Source organism: Passer domesticus, chromosome 14 (genome assembly GCF_036417665.1).
Source record: "Passer domesticus isolate bPasDom1 chromosome 14, bPasDom1.hap1, whole genome shotgun sequence".
Taxonomy (NCBI): Eukaryota; Metazoa; Chordata; class Aves; order Passeriformes; family Passeridae; genus Passer; species Passer domesticus.
This window is the reverse complement of record NC_087487.1, coordinates 12,565,409-12,586,542: the sequence shown is the minus strand read 5'-3', so window position 1 is coordinate 12,586,542 and position 21,134 is coordinate 12,565,409. Positions and strand designations below refer to the sequence as shown.

At 46.3% G+C, this 21,134-nt stretch overlaps 1 protein-coding gene across 4 annotated transcripts; it reads left to right on the top strand.

Moving 5' to 3' along the window:
• The first annotated feature begins 515 nt into the window (after positions 1-515).
• On the top strand, positions 516-18,555 carry MINAR1 (membrane integral NOTCH2 associated receptor 1). 4 transcript variants are annotated; one of them, XM_064388653.1, is made up of 4 exons: positions 519-738; positions 7,295-9,650; positions 11,062-11,316; positions 14,804-18,555. In XM_064388653.1, exons 2-4 carry the CDS (start codon positions 7,341-7,343, stop codon positions 14,999-15,001), a joined length of 2,763 nt encoding a protein of 920 aa, XP_064244723.1. In that variant the 5' UTR covers positions 519-738; positions 7,295-7,340; the 3' UTR covers positions 15,002-18,555. The 4 variants fall into 4 exon arrangements, with proteins under 4 accessions (XP_064244725.1, XP_064244723.1, XP_064244722.1 ...); XM_064388652.1 differs by having other exon boundaries at positions 519-897; XM_064388654.1 differs by lacking the exon at positions 519-738 and adding an exon at positions 939-2,129.
• Positions 18,556-21,134: the final 2,579 nt, after the last annotated feature.

Genomic DNA, 21,134 nt, shown 5'->3' with positions numbered 1-21,134 from the left:
GCCTCAGCCTCCCCTGGTGCAACCTGGGGCCGTTTCCTCTTGCCCTGTCGCTTGTTGCCCGAGAGAAGAGACCGACCCCTACCCGGCTACCAGCTGCTTTCAGGGAGTTGTAAGGAGCGATAAAGTCACCCTCGCCTCGCCTTTCCCGCAGGCTGAACAGCCCCAGCTCCCTCAGCCGCTCCTCCTCGGAGTGCTGCTGTGCATGTCCCGGGCTGGGAAGAGGGGCTGTCCGTGTCCCTTTCCCGCTGGGCACCCCCTTCCCTGCCCGGACAGCGGTGCGGCTGGAGCCGAGCGCTCTTCATCCCCCGAGGAGCGCCGGGACTCACTCTAATCATACAAATCATAGGGATGTGATGGTTTAGGGAAGCGGAGTCTCGGCCCCTCGCCTCGCTCCGCGCCCCGTCCCTGCGGAGCCGCTGCGGCAGCGCCCGGGGCCGGCCGGGGCAGCGGGACCGGGGGCGGTGCGGGGAGGCTCGGCCTGTGCAGCCCCCTCCCTCCCTCCCTCCCGTCTCCCCTCCTTCTCTTTCCTCTCTCCTCCCCTCTCTCCCTCCTCCCATGCCAACCTGCTGCCGCCTTTGTCAGCGCAGCCCGGCGCTATGGCATCCTGCTGGGGCTTCAGGCTCGGGCTCTTCCTCCTCATCCTCCTCCTCCTCCTCCTGGCCGAGAAGCGGCTGCTGCAGCGGCAGGTCCAGCCCTGACGGCCGCGCTGCCCGCGCCGGCGGCAGGCGGAGCCCGCAGGTGAGCCCCAGGTGCGGGAGGTGCCTGGGGGAGAGGGGCGCCGAGGACAAGCCCCCCATGCTCCCCAGCCCCGGGGAGGCGCTGAGCACCCGGGGGTGCCGGGGAGCCGCTCAGCACCGCCTGCCCCCGCCGGGCTGCGAGAAGGAGGAGTGAGCGCAGGTAAGAGACCCCGCAGCCCCTGTGGTCCCCACCGCTGCCCCGGGGTCCTGCCTCTTGGTGGAGCTCTCTAGGAAAGGGGGTGCTCCGAAATCGTGAAACTCCGTCTGGGACTTTGGCAGCTCCTCTTTAGTCCCGCACATCCTGATCTGCCCGAAAGGGGCAAGTGGGTGACCCTTGGGCTGAGCCCCAGGGACCCCAACCCCCAAACAGAGTCTGAAGGGATGGGGATCAGGGAAACTGGACCCACCAGGGCAAGGGGGCAGGGTGGCAGTGAGATTGTTAGAGACTTGCTGTGCAAAAATACAGGTTGCCCACAGATGGGATAAATTGCTCACATTTAATTCAATTAGACTTTTTTGTGTTTGTCTGTCAGTATTTTTAATGGTGTCTCCTTATGCAAAAATTTCCGGTAAAAATGTGGCTTGGATGTGCTCTAATAATGTATTGGGAGGACAGTATTTGTGTGTGTCTGAATGGGCCAAGAGTTGGCAAAGAATAACCAAGAGTATATGATGCAGTAATAATTCAAGTAATTTATTTCACAGTTTTAGAATGATTGTTTGCACTTTCCCAGATCGTAGAGATACCTTTACCTGGATTGCATAACTGAACCATGCAAATAATCAGCCTAATGTTACTGTGCAAGAAAAATCAATGGCAAACCCTGTTCGAATTGAGCTCTTGTACAGCCGTGAGGGTCCGCTGCTTTTATCCACAAGTTCCCTATTAATTTAGGCACTCAGACCCTTTAAAAACCGCTGAATTCTGGGTTGTTGGGGAAGCTGAAGTGTTGTGCAGAGTCCTTTTACAGCAGAGCCTGCCTCCGGTAAGGAGCTGGGTTTGTAAAGCGCGGTTTTCCAGGGCTCATTCACTCAAGATAAGAGCCAGAAAACAGCAGCTTCTTCCCGTGCTGCTCCCAGCGACCCCCGGTGACCCCCGGAGGCGGCTGGCAGCGGGATGCTCGGGAGGGTGCAGGCTGTGCATCCTTCCCGTGCACAGCACCAGCAGCGAGCCGCTGGCCACAGCGGGTGCACAGGCACCGTGAGCTCCCGGCAGGCAGGTGATCCTTCCCTTCGGCTCTGAAGGAATGGATAAAAACCACACCCGGGAGCCGGCACCCACCTCCACCTGCCCCAGGGACTGAGCCCACCCTGCTCCTGCGCAGCCGAGGAGCGTCCGGAGGAGACAGCCTGTGCCAGACTGGTCAGGAGGACTTTTCTCTTCAATGAAAGGTGGAGAGGAGCAGTTGCCATTGCACGGGCAGGGCTCCAAAGTGTGTGTTTTAGTTTTCTTTTTAATGAGCAGCAGAAGGCTGGAGGGAGGAGGAGGAGGAGTAAGGTGTGTGGAAATGGGCATTGTTTCCCTGAGTGCCAGCTCTGTGTCTGTGTGCAGTGGAAGCCAGATGGGGCTCGAGGTCTCTATTCCTTCAGAAATTTCTTAATATTTTGACAGAGAAATGGATTTATGAGTGAGGGAGAAAACAAAAACTGAATTCCGTCTCGGCGGGTTACATTTCCTGTGAGGCGAGCGTTGCCTGCCTTGTTTTATAGTATCTGGTGTTGGGAAGGCAGGCTGAATGATTTATGAGCTGAAGTTAATAGTAAAACAGCACATCACTGGCTCTGTATTAATGTTCTGCTGTGCTGAAGTAGCTGCCTCTTTCTGGGGGATTTATGCAAGGCTCGCTCTGCCGCTGCGTTGCCGTAGTGGCGTTCCGGGGTGGCCCGGTAGTCACCGTGGGGGGAACAAAACCAGGATGCTGTTTCCCTCTTGGCTGGCAAATCAAGGGGAGAGGGGAAACGACAGCTCCAGAAGCCACATCTGTGTGGTAGCTGAACCTGCTGTGGAGATTGGGAAATGGGGAGAGCAAATGTCAGTGGCACAAAGAACAGGGAAGGAAATGAAGGAGGAAATAAGGGAGGGAGATAACGTGGTCTGTATGCCAGTGGCCATGATTCAGACTCGTGCAGGGCACCTTGCCACCCTGCAGCTGCTCAGGGAAGTCGAGTGGTGGGACTGTTCTCTTGAATCCTGTGCTGGGGTTTATCTGCCCCAATGTGTGCTGCCCTTAGACCCTTTGGCAGGTCAGGGTTTGGGCTGAAGGAGTCACAGGAAAGCAGCCAGGGCAACTGGGAAGCAGCACTGATTTCATTAATTCCTGTGGATGGCAAATTTATAGGGTAGGCAGGAGATGAGGGGAGCACCCCCACACCACTGCTGATTCGGGAGGTGGTGAGGATGGGAAGTGCATTCTGGCTTTCCTGCAAGGAAGCAAGATGCATGAAAGAGTCTGCAGATTCCCCTGGTCTGGAGAACCACAGGGGAGAGTTTTCATGGAGGCTTGGCTCCTAAAGACACCAGAAAATAGAACAGTATATTCCCTTTGTGCAGCAGAGAGCTCCTCTGGGGATGGAGCTTGCAATTGTTACATTCTTGGACTTTTCCTCCAGAGGCTGAGACAGTGGGTTGGTGGTAAGATGAGAGCTCAGTTCATTGCTCCTGGTGCAGGGCAAGAAGACATTGATTTGTGGTAAGTCTGGAGCTCATCTGCGTGCAAGGAGAGCCAGCCCCCATCGACTGGCTGTGCAATCTGATGCTCTACAAGCCCATGCTGGGATATAATTGTGCTATTAGAGCAGCAAATGTCAAATCTCAGGGAGCTGAGTCAAAGCGACCCTTCCAATGTTAATATAACAAAATCATTAAGGATGAAATGTTAAGTGGCTCCTTTGGTCAGAGATGGTCTTGGTGAAGATAAAAAAGCCAGATCCCGTCCTTTTGTCTAGGGAGCTCCATGTGTTTGGAGACCAAAGTCAGTTTGAGAGGGGGTTTGAAGGGTGTGTGTGGCTGCTGGCATTGAGGGTAAGGCACAAGGACCTTGGTGGAATTGAGGCCATCTGAGCAGACCCTGTGCTGCTGCTCTTGCTGTGGGTGCTTCCATTTGCTTTGCTGCTTTTGACTGATTCGTGACCCTGTACCCTCTTTAAAAGGCCTTGCTGAGCTTATTTCAGAGCTCTGCATTTATGTGCCACGTCTAGCTCTATTCTGGTCCTGCTTTGAGAGATGCTGAATGAACGTGGACATAATGGCTGAGATGGTGCATGGCCAAGTGCTTGGCACCCGGGACGTGGCAGCTCCTGGGCTGGCCTGCCAAGAAGCACCTGTCTTTGTCGCAGGCTGTTAGGAGGTTTGACAAGAGGCAGAGGAGCTTAATGTGCCACTAAAAATTCTGGCACCAGGTTTTTACATCCCTGAACCAGGAAACAAGATTCCAAGGCCCTTATATATTATCCTTAGGGGTAGTACATCCTGTTCTTCACAGCCCCAATCTGTTGGTGCTCCACTAGCAGCAATGTTTCTGATGCTCTGGCACAAGGGAGCACCAATTTCCACGCTCAGGCTGAAGCCCAGAGATATCTTTCACACCTAAAATTCTCTCACACCAAAAAGCTGTTTGTGAACAGCCAAGGGGTGAAGAAGAAATTATTCCAGCTCCTAGCTCACTGTATTTTCCTCAAGGCCTATATCTGAGTTTGCTACCTGCCTTTTAGCTTCCACCTCCCATAGCTGAGTCTCAGTTGAATGAACTGGCTGAATTCCCACCTGAGCAGGTTCAGGTCTCTGCTGGTCACCCTTGTCTCAAAGCCACTGTCACATCCCTGACCTCTCACTGCTTTATAGCTGAGTGTCACCTGCCAGGCTTGGGTCTGGGAGCCCAGGGGTGGGACTGAGCTAGCCCAGCCTAGCTGAGCTCTCTGCTTTGGGTCTGTGCTTCAGTGCCTTTGCCTTACTGCTTGTGTATGGATTGGGGTCCCCAAAACAAGGGTCCTTGTTGGTGCTAAGTACGAGCAACATGAGACTGGGGGTGTGCAGCAGGGCTTTCAGTCAACTTACTGAGCTTGTCATCACTCAGCAGCCTTGCAAATCAGGCTGCAGCTGAGTTTCACCAGATTCATGGGTTTAGAAACCTGAATTTAAGTTAAAACCTCTGATGACGCAAAGAATGACTTGGTGCAAAGCAAAAATTTTCAAGAAGCTGTACCTAGGATATCCTCACTGGGATGAGATAATAAAGACAGAAAGGTGGGGAACAAAATGGGTTGACACTTTTCAAAAATATGTTAGTGCAGACTGGCTACTTGGGTGTTTTAGCAGGAGTGTGAGTGGGGAGAAGGCAGGCTGCTGGCAGGCCAGCACAGGGTGTGCATCAGGCTGTGAAAATGTATATCCAGGTGAGGGGTTGGCAAGAAGCTGTGAATTTACAAATAGGAGGAGATAGCTGCTTTTGCTGGTATTCAGCCTGGAGGTGACAAAAAGACATATTTTCACTCCTGTCCCAAGTGGCAGATTTATTACATGCAGAAAATTGACTTGGAATGCCAGTCCCCTGTCAGCTGGGAATGTCTGAGCTCCACACGTGAAGTTTATTCTGTGAGAACTTGGTAGCCTTGGTGGTAACTAACAGGGTTTGGACCTAGCATGGGAGCATCATTAATGGTGACATGACAGAGAAATACAAAGGCAGGCTGTGAAAGAGGCTGTGCCTCCAAGCACACACTGCTGAGAGAAAAAGGATACAAGCACCCTCCTCCAGCCTTTTGCATTACTTCTTGGAGCTGAGCACAGAACAGTAAAACATTTTTTTTCCTTTGTCAGCTGGCAGAAGAGTTGTGCTGCTATGCATAATACAGGAGCTTTAAAAGCAAACAGGCATGCAGCAGAGGTGTTGGAAAATCCCTGTAGCCATTGCTTTCTGAGAGTTGTGTTTATAATCACAGAAATACATTCACATTGCTGCAGCTCAGCTCCTGATCACACACAGTAGAAAGATGTCATTTAAATAAACAACCGAGTTCATATGGAGACTTGTTCTGTATTCCTTTGGGTAACTATTTGTTATGAAAACTGAAGTACTCTGGCTCCTGACACTGATAGCAATCACTGATGTGTAATGTCAGGGCAGGAGATGAAACAGGAGCCCTGGATTCTGGAGTGGTGCTCAGGAGTCCTGAGGTTTTTGATCAAAAGGTGCCTTTTAGAATGAGTAATAATGAACCTTGCAATGTTAACTTCAGTGCCTTGCCATTTGGGTGGATGTTCTGCACTTGATGGAGGAGAGGCCAGTTCCAGGGGTCATCTAAGGGTGGCAGTGAATGGGGGAAGATAACATACTTTTTTGGGAAGCTGAGAAGATTTTTGTCATTCCTATCAGTAAGAATAACAAAGACAGAGTGACCAACCATAGCAATTGGCAGACTGCATCAGCCTGTGCTCTGTCTTTCCTAGTAGCCAGCAGCAGAGACACCGACAAGGATATTCACAATAGGTGGATGAAAAATTGTCAACATCCTTTCCTAATCCATAATAGCTGAAGGTTGGCTTCAATTCTGAAAGTGCAGGGGTTTAAATTCTCTCCAAGATGTTTGCTAGTGTTAGCTGTGCTTGTTGGAGCTATTCCTGTTATCCACATAAATGTGAAGCTTTTGCTCTTCACCTCTGCCCTGTCATTTCGGGATGGTGAATGGAAATGCACTCCTAGACTTCACTGGGAGCACATCACTGAAGAGGATGTTCTCTGTCCTTGATATTTCTCTGTCTTCAAATCCATCCTGATTGGCAGCCAGCCTTCTAGCATCTGCTGGATTGGTTTCAAGGTTCAGTAAGGTTTGTTTTTTTTTTTTTTTTTAACTCCTTCTGTTCTTTGCTAAATTTTGGACTTTAGAGCTGAAATGGGGCCCACACAGACTTTTCATGTGGGACCTGGCAAATTTTCCATTCCTGAATCTTATATTTAAGAAAAGGTATTTCTGGGAAAAAAAAGTCAAAGTATCCAAAGGAGATAATTCAGAGCAGAGGAGAAAATAATGGTTTAAAGTAAGCAAGATGGCAATTATGTTCTCAGATAATTTCTAAAAACATGTCAGAAGTTTATTGACAGAAAATCTTCTTCAGAGCCATTTGCGTTCAGATATGAAAACATGTCATGGTACAGTAGATCAGCCCTGGTTAGGCTAGGACTGGAATTATTGCAGACAATTTGATGCTCAAACTGTGCTTTGAACCTCTCATAAGTTGGTAAGAAATTCTGTGCTGAAATTCTGTGCAGGCTATTTGTATCTGCCATTAGTTCAGCCTCTCCAAAGCTTCTTCTGTTTATTCACTTGGTTGCTTTAGCAGACATTGGCATAAAGGAGCCTTCTTGGATAAAACCCCAATTCCATTTAAGTATTGATTTATTGGATGCTAGGATTGCAGCCTGAAGTTCAGAGCATGAGGATGGGTTATAAAAGCAAGCCCTGGATGGCATGGTTAGGGAGTCAGGCCCCACCTCTGTCTGAGTTGCAAGGCCCTGGGTATTACCTGTGGGTGACTTACAATCTCTTTTGTGTTGCTGTAGAAGTGGAACGTGGTTTCCAGGCTAAACGGAAAAATACGCTTAAGCCATGGAGTCCAGCCAGGAATCCTCACTCTTCCTGGTGAAGATATTGGAGGAGCTGGACACAAAGCAGAATACTGTTTCTTACCAGGATCTCTGCAAGTCCCTGTGTGCAAGGTTTGATTTATCCCAGTTGGCCAAGCTCAGAAGCGTGCTGTTTTATACTGCTTGCCTGGATCCTAATTTCCCAGCGACTTTGTTCAAAGACAAAATGAGATGCACTGTAAACAATCAGCAATCAAAGAAAATCATGGTTGCAGCAGATATAGTAACAATATTCAACCTCATACAAATGAACGGGGGAGTGGCCAAGGAGAAGCTTCCAGTTGCAAGGCACAAAGTGAAGAAGAAGGAGTCCTTTGAGTCCTGCAGGTCTGACACAGAGATCTGCAATATGGCAGACTGTGTGCCTGACTGCGTGCCCAACTGTGAGCTCAACGACCAGGACTTCAGCCGAGGCTTTCCTGTCAGGAGGTCTTCGAAATGCAGAAAGATGGACTGCAAAGACTGCCAGCAGTTCGTCCCCTCATCAGAACCCAACTTCTTGCTTGGTGTTAATAAGGACATGAAGGGCAGGGCTGCCTCTCTGGACAGGCTGCAGGCACTGGCGTCCTACTCCATTGCCACGTCCCCACCCTGTGAGATGCAGAGTACGTACTTCCCCATGAACATTGAAAATGAATCTATTTCAGACCAGGATTCCTTGCCTATAAGTGCAGGCATAAAAGAAACTTTCATTTCAAATGACGAGCCGTTCATGATGCAGTCGTGTGTCCAGAAAAGACATATATTCAAAGAAGATTTTCATAATCTGATTACAATATCTCCCAACTTAATACCATCCAACAAAACACCAGAAGATGGACACAGAGAGCCTCAGAACAGGAAAGAAAGCTCTAAGCAGACTTTCTTCAACCACAGCTTTGAAATGCCATACAGCAGCCAGTACTTGAATCCAATTTATTCTCCTATACCGGACAAAAGGCGAGTGAAGCATGAAAGTTTAGATGATCTTCAAGCTTCAACGTATTTTGGCCCAACTACTGTTCTTGGACCACAGGAAACAAAAAAATGGACTGGAAAGCCAACCAAGCAAACTGCCTGGCCAGCTAAAAGCTGGAGTTTAAATACTGAGGAGGTCCCTGACTTTGAACGTTCATTTTTTAATAGGAAGCAGTCTGAAGAGAAACCACGATACCAGAGCTCAAGCAACCCATCTCCAAACTTTCCTTCAGTTGACAGGCATCAGTCCTACCTAAATGCAAAAGATCAGCAACCAATTATGCAGGCAAACTATGCTGTGAAACCCAATGGGCATAAACCTAAGGAAATTCCTTCCATTCTGGATGTGGAGAAACACGAGCCAGTCAAAAAGTTTAAGGATAAAAGCATTAACTGTACTTCTGTCCAGATCTTAAGCATTGACAGGACCATGAGTGTTGGGACGCAAACGGAGCAGCAGGTTCTGGAGCACAAGAAATGCAAGGATTTGTGTGCAGCAGGCCAAGCCAAGTACGGGGAGCGGCACTCTCTGAAGCAGTCGGATGACGACTCTGAAATCGTGAGTGATGACATCAGTGACATCTTCCGCTTCTTGGATGACATGAGCATCAGCGGCTCCACGGGAGTGATGCAGTCCTCCTGCTACAACAGCACCGGTTCCTTGTCTCAGGTGCATAAATCAGACTGTGAGAGCTCGCCTGAGCACAATTTGGCAAAAATCTCCAATGGGAGTGCCTGTAACAAACTGGATAAAGTGGTCAGGACAGATGTCAGTAACACAGATGATGAACTGAAAACGAGTGTCTGCAAATTAGTCTTGAGGATTGGTGAAATAGAGAAGAAACTGGAATCTCTCTCAGGTGTCCGAGAAGAAATCTCTCAAGTCCTGGGAAAATTAAGCAAGCTGGATCAAAAAATCCAGCAGCCAGAGAAGGTCAGTGTACAAATAGATCTCAACTCTTTGACAAGCGATGCCGCGTCAGATGAGAGCAACTCCCCGCAGATATTTCAGTGCCACAATACTCCTCATGGAGGCAAACTGGAGAATAATCCAGAATGGTGCTGTTCAGATGCCAGTGGAAGTAATAGTGAGAGTCTTCGAGTAAAAGCCTTAAAAAAAAGTTTGTTTACTAGGAGATCATCAAGATCACTAACAGAAGAAAACAGTGCAACCGAATCCAAAATAGCAAGTATTTCAAACTCTCCCCGAGACTGGAGAGCTATTACTTACACCAACCAAGTTGGCATTACAGAGGAGGAGGTGAAAGAGAGAGATGGAGGAGAAAATAAGGACTGGCACAGGAAATCTAAAGAGGTAATTTCAACTTTAACTCACACAATAAATGCTTAAAAATAATGTGGTTATGAATGCCTTCCGTAGTCATCACAAGCCTCGGGGTATGACAATGCTTTGCCCTGCCATGTTATGCCTGCCTTTATTGTTATCATAATTGAGTGGTTTTGTATCTGTAGGTTCTTGCTTGCCAGCTGCAAAATGGCCAAGTTGCTTCTCAAAAGCTTTGCTTTTTTGCAAAGAAAGGGTGGTAACGTGGGTGACATCTTGGGAAGGTGATGGTATTCTCCATCATCTGCAGCAATATAAGGAGGCCTGGTAATTACCTTGGTGAAAAGGGTGCGGGGAAAATTGAAATTGTCTAGTGATTGTTTTAGAAGAGATATTTTGAAATTGAATTGTGATGGCTTTTATCAGAGAAGTATGTATTCTATAAAATAGATTCATGGATTCAAACCCCTCAAGGAAAAAAACCTTGTATGTGAACAGTGAGATGCTCATTGTAGTTATGTTCTCTCTATCTGACTTTCATGGCCATTTAAATGAGTCTTATGCCTCCTGTTGTGGAGCTGCAGTGTAGCTGTGCTCTTGGTTTGGCTGGGCAGAAAAACTCTGCCCATCCTCCCAGCAGCTTCCCTGTGCTCCTTCACTGACCCCAGGGATGTCCTGGGGCTCTGGGTGCTGCTCTGTGAAGCTGCACAAGGCGGGTGTTTGTTCCTGTCTGGGGAGGGGTCCTGCAGCCCCTGGTCAGTTGTGACCACACAGCAGGCATGCTGTGCCTTCTGCAGTGGGGTGTGAGGGCAGAGAAGGGTTGAGAGCAGAGGTTTGGTGGAAAGAAGTGTGTTTGGGTGAACAGGAAACCACAAAGCATGGGTTATTGCTAGACTGCAGAGGAGGAGGAAGGCTGTCCTCAGTCAGCCCAAACCTTGGCTTTTGTGCACATTGCTTTGCTTAGGATGCCATGCTGATTTTGAGAGTCCCTCCCAGACCCCTCCAGTGGCCTGTGGCTGACACTGGATGGTACCATGGATGCTGCAGTGTCAGGCTGGGGCCATCCCTGAAGAATACTTCATGTTAGGATTTGATCTGGAAACACAAACCTTGAAGCTTACTTGTGTCTCTCAGCTTTTGCAGATCAGCTGGGCTCCTCTGGATGTCAGGGCCATTTTCAGAATATTTTTTTTATCTCTAAAATTCTTCTGCTGTGTCAGCATTGTGTTTGTGTTGGAATTGTGTCTGTGAAATACCTCAATACCTCTTTGGTTTGTTTGTGAGAAGAAGGTGGGCAAATGGATGAAGGCCATCCAAAAACCTTATCCTAGCTGGTCTATTTTTATTATATGGTGCTTCTGAAAGGAATATCTCTGTCTTTTGTGTTTAACTCCCTCATAGTCTTGTTTTTTCTCTCAAATTCTTTTAAACCCTATTGCAGGCAGACAGGCAATATGAAATCCCACAGCCACATAGACTCTCTAAACAACCAAAAGATGCTTTCTTGATTGAACAAGTCTTTAGTCCTCATCCCTACCCTGCATCACTCAAGTCACACATGAAAAGCAACCCTCTCTACACAGACATGAGGTTGACAGAGCTGGCTGAAGTGAAACGTGCCCAGCCATCGTGGACCATAGAGGAATACACGAGGAATTCGGGGGATAAAGGCAAGATTGCAGCCTTGGATCTACAAGTGAGTCTCATTTGTTTAATTTGAATGGCTTGATTGCAAATGGATGTTGCCAGAATATGCATTTAAGAAGGGATTTGGATAGCTCAGGAAAGAGCTGTGGATTGTTGAGCCTCTAATCTTGCTGATCCCTATCCATCCTGGCCAGGGACAATGAGGAACGTGAATGTTTCATTGCTGAATGGTGATCCTTGACAGGCTGATGCTCCCAGCTTATTCTGCAATGGAGAGATGTCTTCTAAGCCATCTTAGAAGATGGCTTTAGTACCTCTAAAGAAGAGTTGGGGAATAAGGGAGTGCAGAGGTGAGCTGGTCCCTGACTGCAGCAAGGCAGAGTGGTGCAGGATCTGCCTTTTCCTCTGTCTCTGAATTATTCACAGGGAATTGCAGTGTTAGGGTTGGGGTTTTTTCCATTTTACTAGGAACACGAGACATCAAATACTTGTAGAAGATGTTCAATACCACGACTGGTTTTGAAACACGTCACTGTGGAAGCTTTGAAGTGGCTGCTGGAAACCAGCCAGGCAACTAATGCTGTGTCTAGTTTGCATTTTGGTTCAGCTTGTAAGTGTGCAGGCTCTTGTGCAACAAGCAGAGGAGACACATTCAAATTTTGTATTAATGTTTTCCGGACATGAAATCACAAACCTGACATAAAATGAGCACCCACACTGGATACCCTGTGTAGTCTGATAAACACAACATATCTTTTAGTAAGGAAAATATCTGAGCAGAGGTTTAAAGAGGAGACCTGAAGAATGACGTCCAAAATGAGTTAAACACCAAAGAAATGTTGCATTTCTTGGTCTCAAAACCTAAAAAAAATGTCACACAATGAAATGCACACTGATGTGCAAATAATTGTGTATCCTTTATATGCACTTTGACAGTAGAATGTAGGATCAGTGGGGAGGTCTGGTGCTGACCTCAGGCATTTAGGGGTCTGTGGGTAGCAGTCTGTGGGGTACAGCTGTGCTCCAGGAGGGAGTCTCTTGTCTCACAGCTTGGCTGCTGGGGAAGAGTCTGAGACTTTGCTGCTCCATGCCAGCCCTCAATGGCTCAGTGCTGAGGTACCTAAGCCAGCTCCAAACCCATCAGACTAATCCCTAGGAAAGCATCAGGATGCTGGCTGATTTGGATTTGAAACCATCACCCACACACTTGTAGAGCAACTCCCATGAGTGTTTGTGCAGGAATTTGTGCACAACAAATTCACCTCCTTGCTTGGCACGTGCAAACTTCCCTGTCCTCACCAGCCCCTGCTCCTTGCTGTGACTAATGTGCACTCGGAGAGAAACCAAGCAGCACAGGGAGCAGGCCGCATCTTGCCTCAGCTCCCTGCTGCTTTTTGGGTCTTAAAAGCTTTAGAGGGCTTACTAAATTCCTAACCCTGGCATTGCAGGCTGTGTGCTAGTGTAGGAATGGGCTGGAAGACGTTCCTCTGCAGCAGGCAGTCACAAAGCATCACTTACCTGCTGGGTGAGGCAATAAGGGAGGTGATATTTGGAAGCAAAGCCCCTCTGGGAGAAGTGTTCTCCATCTGCTCCTCGTTGGGCTGTTTTGTTCTCTGTAAGCAGCTCTGCATGACTGTGAGCAAACCAGAGAAATCGGCTTATTGCCATCATTTATCTTTAGGATAAAGGTGATAGAAGTTTACTGGTTTGATTCTCTCCCTCCAAAAAGATTGTCAGAATTGCATCTGCCCCACAAAGCCCATGTCTAGACTTTGTAATGGAGCTTACTGACAAACTTAAAAAATAGACACAGACTGATGAGTGGGGGCTTTTTTTCCCAGTGATTAAGTTTATTAGAACTGAAAGTAAATACATTATGCCTTAATGAACATTCCTACGTCTGGCAATGAAATGGGAAAGGAAGCTGATTAACAGTAATGGGCCTTTTTAATAATGCATCTTCCTTCTGAAGTGGTTAAAAGGTCAATGCCAAGGCAGACGGGTCCAAAACTGCAATTTCCTTGAAGCATACTATGCCTATCTTTGGGGTTTTTCTACCTTTGTTTACTTAAAATTTCTCCTGGAGCCTGACGAGTCTGCTGGGTTTTCCTCCAAAAAAAAGAAATTGCAAAACTAGTCAGGTCCAAAGCTTGTCCCAGGTGTGGGCTCTGTGTGAGATTCATTGCTTTGCTTTGTGTATGATGATCCACTGGGATGAAACAGTATCAGGCTATTTTCTGATGCCTTTAGAGATGAGATTGCTGCCTTTTTTTCACAAGGCTGAAACAGGTCATTCAAAGCCCTAAAGATACAATCACAGATGTAGCTGATGGCCTCTGTTTCAGCATCCTAACACTATCACAGAGGTGTCCATTAAATGGTCATAAAACCATTGCTCAATTTTCATTGCTTATTTCTGAGATAGCTATAGAATCACTTCTTTTAGTAGTTCTTTACATAAAACAAATGCTGCTGTCAGGAAAAACAAAGTTTCAGCCAGTAGCTTGTGGCCACAAAATCTGAATTAGTCAATTAAAGGCTGAAGGATTAGTCAAATCCTTCTCAAGTCAGCTGGAGTTTCTTTGCAGTGTCCAACAAGCTTTGGATCAAGACTGTTACTAGCACAGAAATGGTATGTGTTAGGGTACTCTCACTGTAATATTTTTATATGGAATCTCTTTTTTTTTTTTTTTAAAGAAATGGGCTCTTGGAGCCTTAGATGAAGGAGACAGCTTTGGGGAAATGCTGTCATTTTTTGAAATGTTCTTTTTGCCTTATTCCTTTCTGCTGATAAGCTCTATATAATGCATAGTGTTTGGGTTTCCCCAGTTTTCCCCTTATTTTTCTCTAACACGGGTTAAAGGGGGAAAAAAACAAGCAAGGTTGAAATGGAAAGCTTTAAGAGCTCATAAATACTTACCAACAAAAAGCTGTAAGACATTAAAAAATAAGCAATTCAGATGGAAATACTGATGAAGTTCTGCAGGTTGCCTGTGTCCCCAGGCAATGCCATTCCAGAGGAGGGGTCTGTAAATTGCCCCTGCAGCAGAGCTGGATGGGACTGGGTTATCATGCCCTGCAAGCAAGTCATGGTGACAAAATTAGGGTTAGCTTTATAAAATGTACTGCATGAGGAGCATATATTAAGAACCTTTCCCATCAGCTGAGCTTTAATAATTTAAAAATTATTAGCAGTAACAGGCTGGCTCTTGCTGACACCTCTGCTGTCGAGCAGATTAAAGAGATCTTATTTAAATGCCATCCGAGATGACGAAGTTTCCGGTAAATCAGAGGTACGTGAGGGATTTTGGAGCAGAATCTTACTGTTGCAGGAGTCTATTTTTTGCAGTATTTTTTTACGACTTTCGTCAGCTTTGTGGAATTGGGACCAGGAGATGAAGGGGTGTGAGAAGTGGCAATAACCCACTTTATCCTGACAGCAGATCCAGGTGCAGTTGGATACATCTGCTTTGTTCACTTTTTTTGTTAATGGCAGACCCAAGACAACTAACAACCGTTTCCTTTCAATTTTTTAGACTCAAGAATCTTTAAACCCAAACAACTTAGAGTACTGGATGGAAGACATTTATACTCCTGGCTACGACTCCTTGCTGAAGCGGAAAGAAGCCGAGTTCAGGAGGGCAAAGGTTTGCAAGATCGCTGCCCTGATCGCAGCGGCCGCTTGCACGGTTATCCTGGTCATCGTGGTTCCCATCTGCACCATGAAATCCTGAGCCTGGGCACGCTCCCGTGACTCCCAGCCACCTGTGTCTCGGATAGCTCGTGCTGTGTGTCAAAGGGCTGCTGGCAAAACTGTAAGGAGTTCGCTAAGGGACAATGTTCTGAGGATATCCTGGTGGAGAATGGAGGCAGAACGCAGAACAACTAGAGATACATTTTTGGAAAAGTCCTATTTTAAATAACAGACTGTGTGGTGGAGTTAATGGGAACTCGGTTAGATTTTTATGCATTTTTAGAAGTGCAATATTTTTTCTTCCTAAAGAAAGGATATAATGTTTTACAGAATCAGAGACTGGTGAGAATCCAGGCAAGAGAGGAAAGTTGTCTGAGCTATGTTGCATTTAAAGGAGGTGTGGGCACATGGAGGTAGCACTGTATAGAAGGGAATGTTCTATATGCATTACATTGAGGAGCTAGGGAAGTCTTAACAGCTCTCTACAGTGTTGAAAACTCTGAATGTATTGTATTTATTTTATAGTATTTATGTACTTCATGTTCATTTGTTTGAAAGCAGACTGTGTAGCTGTGAACAGAGTTCATTCCTACGTTCAGATTAAAAAGGGCTCTTTGTATTTGGTCTTGCCCTAAGACCCACTGTATCATCACTGAGTACTTAGTTAAGTGCAATGTGCTGCAGACCAAAAAGATTATGTTTTAAAGCAATCACAAGAGGTTTTAGTTACTTCTGTTGAATAACATTTGCATAGAGCTGGAGAACTTGCCTTGCCAAAAGGGTATTCTTTACCTCTGCAGACAGTGAAATTGTCTCAATTTCACTCCTGCCAGCAAGCAAAGCTGGCAAATCAAAGCAACACCCTGTTAAAGTTCTTGGAAATGTAATCTGAACAGTTACAATTTTTTTTTCCCCACAAAATCTTTGTGCCTTTTTTTAGACTCTAGGTTAAATAGAACTGTTTAATTTTTTGCTATTTTAAGCCCATAACATAAATCACAGCATAATGGGTACTAATGGAAGTCCTTTTCCTGCAAGCCTTCTATACAGTCCCAAGTGCTCCTCAAGCAGCAGGGCTGGTGGTTACTCAGCACTTATATTAAGGGCACAATTTCTCAGCACTGGTAGAAACTTACTGCTGGTGCAATGCATTCAGCACAGGGAGATCTTTTGCTTCCCTCTTGCTAATGTACTTAAGAATGATGGTTGAATCTGCTGGACAGCAAGCAGTCTGTATCCCATGGGAAATGTCCATTTGATGCTTTATCCCAAATGCAAATAGCAGGTTTGATGGAATTCTCAAGCTGGGACAGAAATTGCCTGTCATAGTTAGTGAAAGCAAAAAATCCAGACAGTATTACTCTTCTGTCAAGTATAGAAAAAAAAAAAAAAAAAAGAGGATTTTCAGGAAATAGTGTGATCTTGCTGGTCCTCCAAGGGGAAGGAGATTCTTTTAGTGAATGCTCTTTATGTAGGGTAATTTTGGTTTTTTCAGAATCAGCCTCCCTACACAATGACACAGCAGCTAAGAAAGCACTGGATGCTCCTTCCTCTGGCTCTCTGGGATGTGCTGCACTCACTGTTTGTTTCTGACTGGTTTAAAAAAAGTATTGAGGGAAGGGTGTGTGGGAGGAGAAGGCTTTGTTGTGACTTTAGACGTGTGTCAGTTCTTTCCTGCAGATGGAGAGCTGTTTGTGTGCTGCTCACGTGCTATGCTTTATTTAGGGAAAGGTGATTCCTGAGACTGTTAATCTATCAGAAAAATAAGTGTAAGCACAGGGTTGGATGTCCCATCAGCAAACAGAGAACAAGAATAGGCCCACAGACAAAACCTGTGCCTGCCTGGCCTGAATCCTGACCCAAATTCTGTGACTTTGGCCCATTCATAATACTAAGATAATTTCTCTTTCCTCCCAGATGCTGCAGGATGGAGTCACAGCAGGGAGGGAGCAATTCACACTGTCTATTTTAGGCTGCCTTTGGTTATGGTGTGATTCAGAGCACCTGAGCACAGGAGCTCAGGATCCGTGCGTAGTAAATATAGGCAGGTAGAGAAACCTCTGGGGACAATTCAGAGCTGCCAGCAAGATATCTAATATTAGACATGGGAAAAACACTCTGGAGGACACTGCTCTGCAGTTTGCCTCATGCACAATTTAGGTTGATTGTCTATGTAGAAAAAGCTATTCCTGGTTTCAGGTGATGTCAGGAACCCTCTGACACCCCTCCTTGGCTGCTGGGGGAGCAGTGTGGTCCTGTGGGGGGACAGTGCCAATCCCCCATCTGCCCACAGCAGCAGTGACAGGACCCTTGGAGGGGCAGTGGGGACAGAGCCCCTGCCCTCTCCAGCCCCTCTGCACTACCAGGAATGGTCTGGCCCTGCTGCCCCCAGCCCCAAATCAGCAGTGCTTTCACCAGGGCATCTCAGTAATCTGATTTTAGAAAATATCAGCCCAAGGGGAGGTAGGAGATGGGTGTGGGAGGTCTTAGTGACCACAGGGTTCATCTGTGCAACTCATCCAGCTGGCACCAGATGAGTCTTGCATTAGAGATGCCCAAAATCCTGGGAGGGCTTTGCAGGTGATGGAGCTGTGGGTGATGTGAGGCTGGCCCAACCCAAGCACTCAACATCCCAAACATCCATGCTGCCTCCTAATTTACTGAGGTGCTTTTGCCCATCCTTACTTTGCACAAGCAGCCAGTGGCACCTGCTCCATTGCTCAGTGGTTTCCTTACACACCACACTGTGCTTTGTCAAGGGCTCTCTCCAGGAGCCTGCGGGGAGCTGGGAGAGCAGACCTGGCTCCCTGCTCCACAAACACCTCTGTGAGCCACTGCCCTGCCATCTCCTCCACTCCCTGGCTCCCTTGGCAACCCTGGGATGAGCATCCCGAGCCATTCCCAGTGGGATTTGCATCTGGCACAGAGCCCTTCTGAAAACAGGCAAGGAGATGGAGCATTGGGATGCTGCTGCTGGAGGAGAGCAGCCAGGGAAGGAGGAAGCCTGCACAGAGTGTACAAACTAGGTGAAATCCTGACATATTAACCTGCAAGAATATCGTGATCCACCTTGTGAACCAGTTACCAACTAGAATACACTGTATACCATATGATAGACTTTTGTATAAAAAAAAAAAAAGAAATTAAAGCTATAGGTACATTGTAATCCTTGGTGTGATTGAAAAAGTGTCCTAGACTGTATTACTTAATTAAAATTATGATCAGCATATTGAACTGTTTTTCGTATTTATGCCTTATAAACTTGATATATTACACATGATAAAATGGAACTGCAAAAACTATAAGAAAAGATACTCCATTTTGGGGGCAAATTCCATTTTGCTTTTCCTAAAAATAAGAGTGCTGCTTTAAATGAGCTTAATAAATCATGTGTGCAGAAGAGCAAGAGTAGGATATGTCCCCAAATGACTTTTTAGGATTTTTTTTTTTTAATGGGGCTTTGGTTAATGTACTATGTAATAATTTTATTTTATAATGTTACTGTACAATGTTGCCTTTTGGTTCATTTAAATATAACACCAAATAAACTTGAAAATTAGAGTGTCCTAAGTTTTAATGAAACAGTTATAATAATTTATTACTCCATTGCTTTTCCTGTTTTTTTTTTTTCCCCAGGGACATCAAGATAGCCATGGGATGTGAGTGTCTCAGTGTTAGATAACTAAACAGCCTATCTAGTTCTTGGCAGAATTGCTAATGGATTTCTAACTTGTGAAATAATAAGATGGCTGAAGATAATGAAAAATGAGTTTGTTTGGTTTCTTTTAAAAGCTCCTTTGCATCACATTGTTTGGGCTTCTGGAAGATTAGCTCTTGACACTAATCATATTTCATTTTATAGGTTATTTCATGCCTGAGTTTTGCCATATCAACTGTTTTAACAAGGTCATGACTAATATTTTGGTACCTCTTTAACTTACATGTTTATGCAACCTCTGGCCCTTTTATGTCAGTACTATAGATAAGTGTTTATAATCACCTGTGATTATAGCCAGTTTACTTAGGGTTCCTGTATGAATTTAATTTGCTGCTTGCGAGTTGTTAATTGCAAAATCAGGTTGTCTTAAAATTCCAGGTGTTGAAACACAGGTAGAGCTGAACCTACCACTGTCAGAGGTCACAGAGGGCAGCTGTGGAAGAGGACAATGGGCAATGACATGAAACCACAGTGATGCGAGATCCAGATTTCCTTCCCTCTGCTGTTGCTTTGGTAGTTTTGGTCGGGATGGGCAGTGCTGAGTTCTCTCTGCAGGGTCAGAGCAGCAGCTCCAACCTTGGCTGCTCACGTGTTGAGCCAGGCTGCAGCCACCACAGGTCCCTGTGGAGAGATTGTCAGTCACAATTTGGTGTTGGTTTCACTTTTGGAGATAGTTGTGCATTCATTTGCACCAATGGTTTATCATGGGTTTGCATCAATTTCAGGTTTTTCTCTTGTACCCATCAAGTCCAGAAGCTTACAAGTAGGAGTGCCTTTTCGATTTTTACATTACAGCATGAATCCAGGAACAGGAACATTCATAAAAATGCTAAGTGGAACCAGGCTCATGCCAAAAAATCCTAAGCACTCTGGCACAGCATTGCTCAGCCATGAAGCTGTGTATATTGGATATATAGATCTCATCTGGGTCATCGCTGTGCTGGAAGATGGAGCAGCTGCCAGGTTTCTGTCTGCTGGATGGAGTCACTGAGTCTCAAGGTAGAAGAAAACTCCTACACACAATGTTGTATTGGCAACCAAGGCCCAGCCCCACGAGCTCAGTGCTGCTTTGAATGTATCACAGCAATCAATTGTCCTTGTTGAATAAATCCTTGATTTCAGATCAAGCTCTGGTGAATGGCTCTGGCTGTTGCACAAACAAATCACAAGCAGAATATTGGATCTCAGGGCCATATATTTCCTTTTGAGGAGCTCCTGTGTCTCCATCCAATTGCATCTGCAAACAGAAGAAGGGGAAGCAGGCAGTGCATAGCAGTGCACTCCTACTGAAAGGAAAGGTCAGTTGTGTTGGTGTGCACTTTGGGAAAAGCCAAGCACCTGGGGAACTAATTGTGGAGATGAGGTAATTTTTTTAATTTCATTTTTTCCTTGCTGTCTTTTCAGGAAAGGACACTCTATCTTGTAAAGTGCTGCTCTGCTAGTGGTTCTCCAGCAAACTTGGCTACTTGGGATGACTTCTGAGACATTGGATAGCTTGGTGTCTTGCAGGCTGTTATCTGAATCTACAATGTTCACTTAGATACTGGAACAAAATCTTCAAACAAGGAAGAAGTGGGCTGTCAGCAGCCAAACTGCACCCATGAGTAAGTTGCCTATGGTTTTATTTATGTTCTTCAATACAGTACAAACTGTGTGCAGGAGGGGCATGAAGCTCTTCCACAAGCAACAGTACATCCACAGTTTCCCAGCAGCAACAGACTGAGACTTTCAAGGGAGACCAGCTCATGGCCTTGGATGAGCCCAGCACAAGAAAGCAGCTGTGCTTGGGCTGTGCATGGCACTGCTGGTCCTGGTGGGGCAGGAGATGTCTAAAGCACTCTCTGGATCAGGGAAGTTTTCTACAAGGCACAGCACGGTGCAGGGTTGAGGAAATGGTGGGTGTCTGGAGACATGGCTGCTGCTGAGGCTGGAGGCTTTTAGAAATTAAACGCATCATTGCAGCAGTTACCCATCCCCAGTCCTGCTCCTCCCTGCCCTCCTGCACCCTAGACCTGTGGAATTTGGGATATTCCTCTGAGGCACTAAGCAGGTCTCTGGATACACAGTGAATGCTCAGATCTTGCCTTTTCTCAAAGTTAACGAGACTTCCTCAGTAAAAAGAGGGAAATTTCTGCCAGACATTTATGCTTTGGACTCAGCTAAAGAAAAAAATCCCGGGGTCCGTGATCTCCTTGTCCCACTGGAGAGGCTGACAGCAGTAAGGGAATGTGCCCTGGCCCCTCTTCTCATCACCCCCAAAATATCATGAGACAGCCCTGGAAATGTCAGGGCTACAAAACAAGTCCCATTTGCTTTCACACTGGGCTTTGTGGGAGCCAAATTTCCTGCCAGTATCTGCAACCAGAGAGCTGAAAACTGATTTCATTTATTAAGGATGGAAATATATGGGTGAACTCCTCGGGTAGGAACACGCAGTTCTGATTGCTGGTTCTTC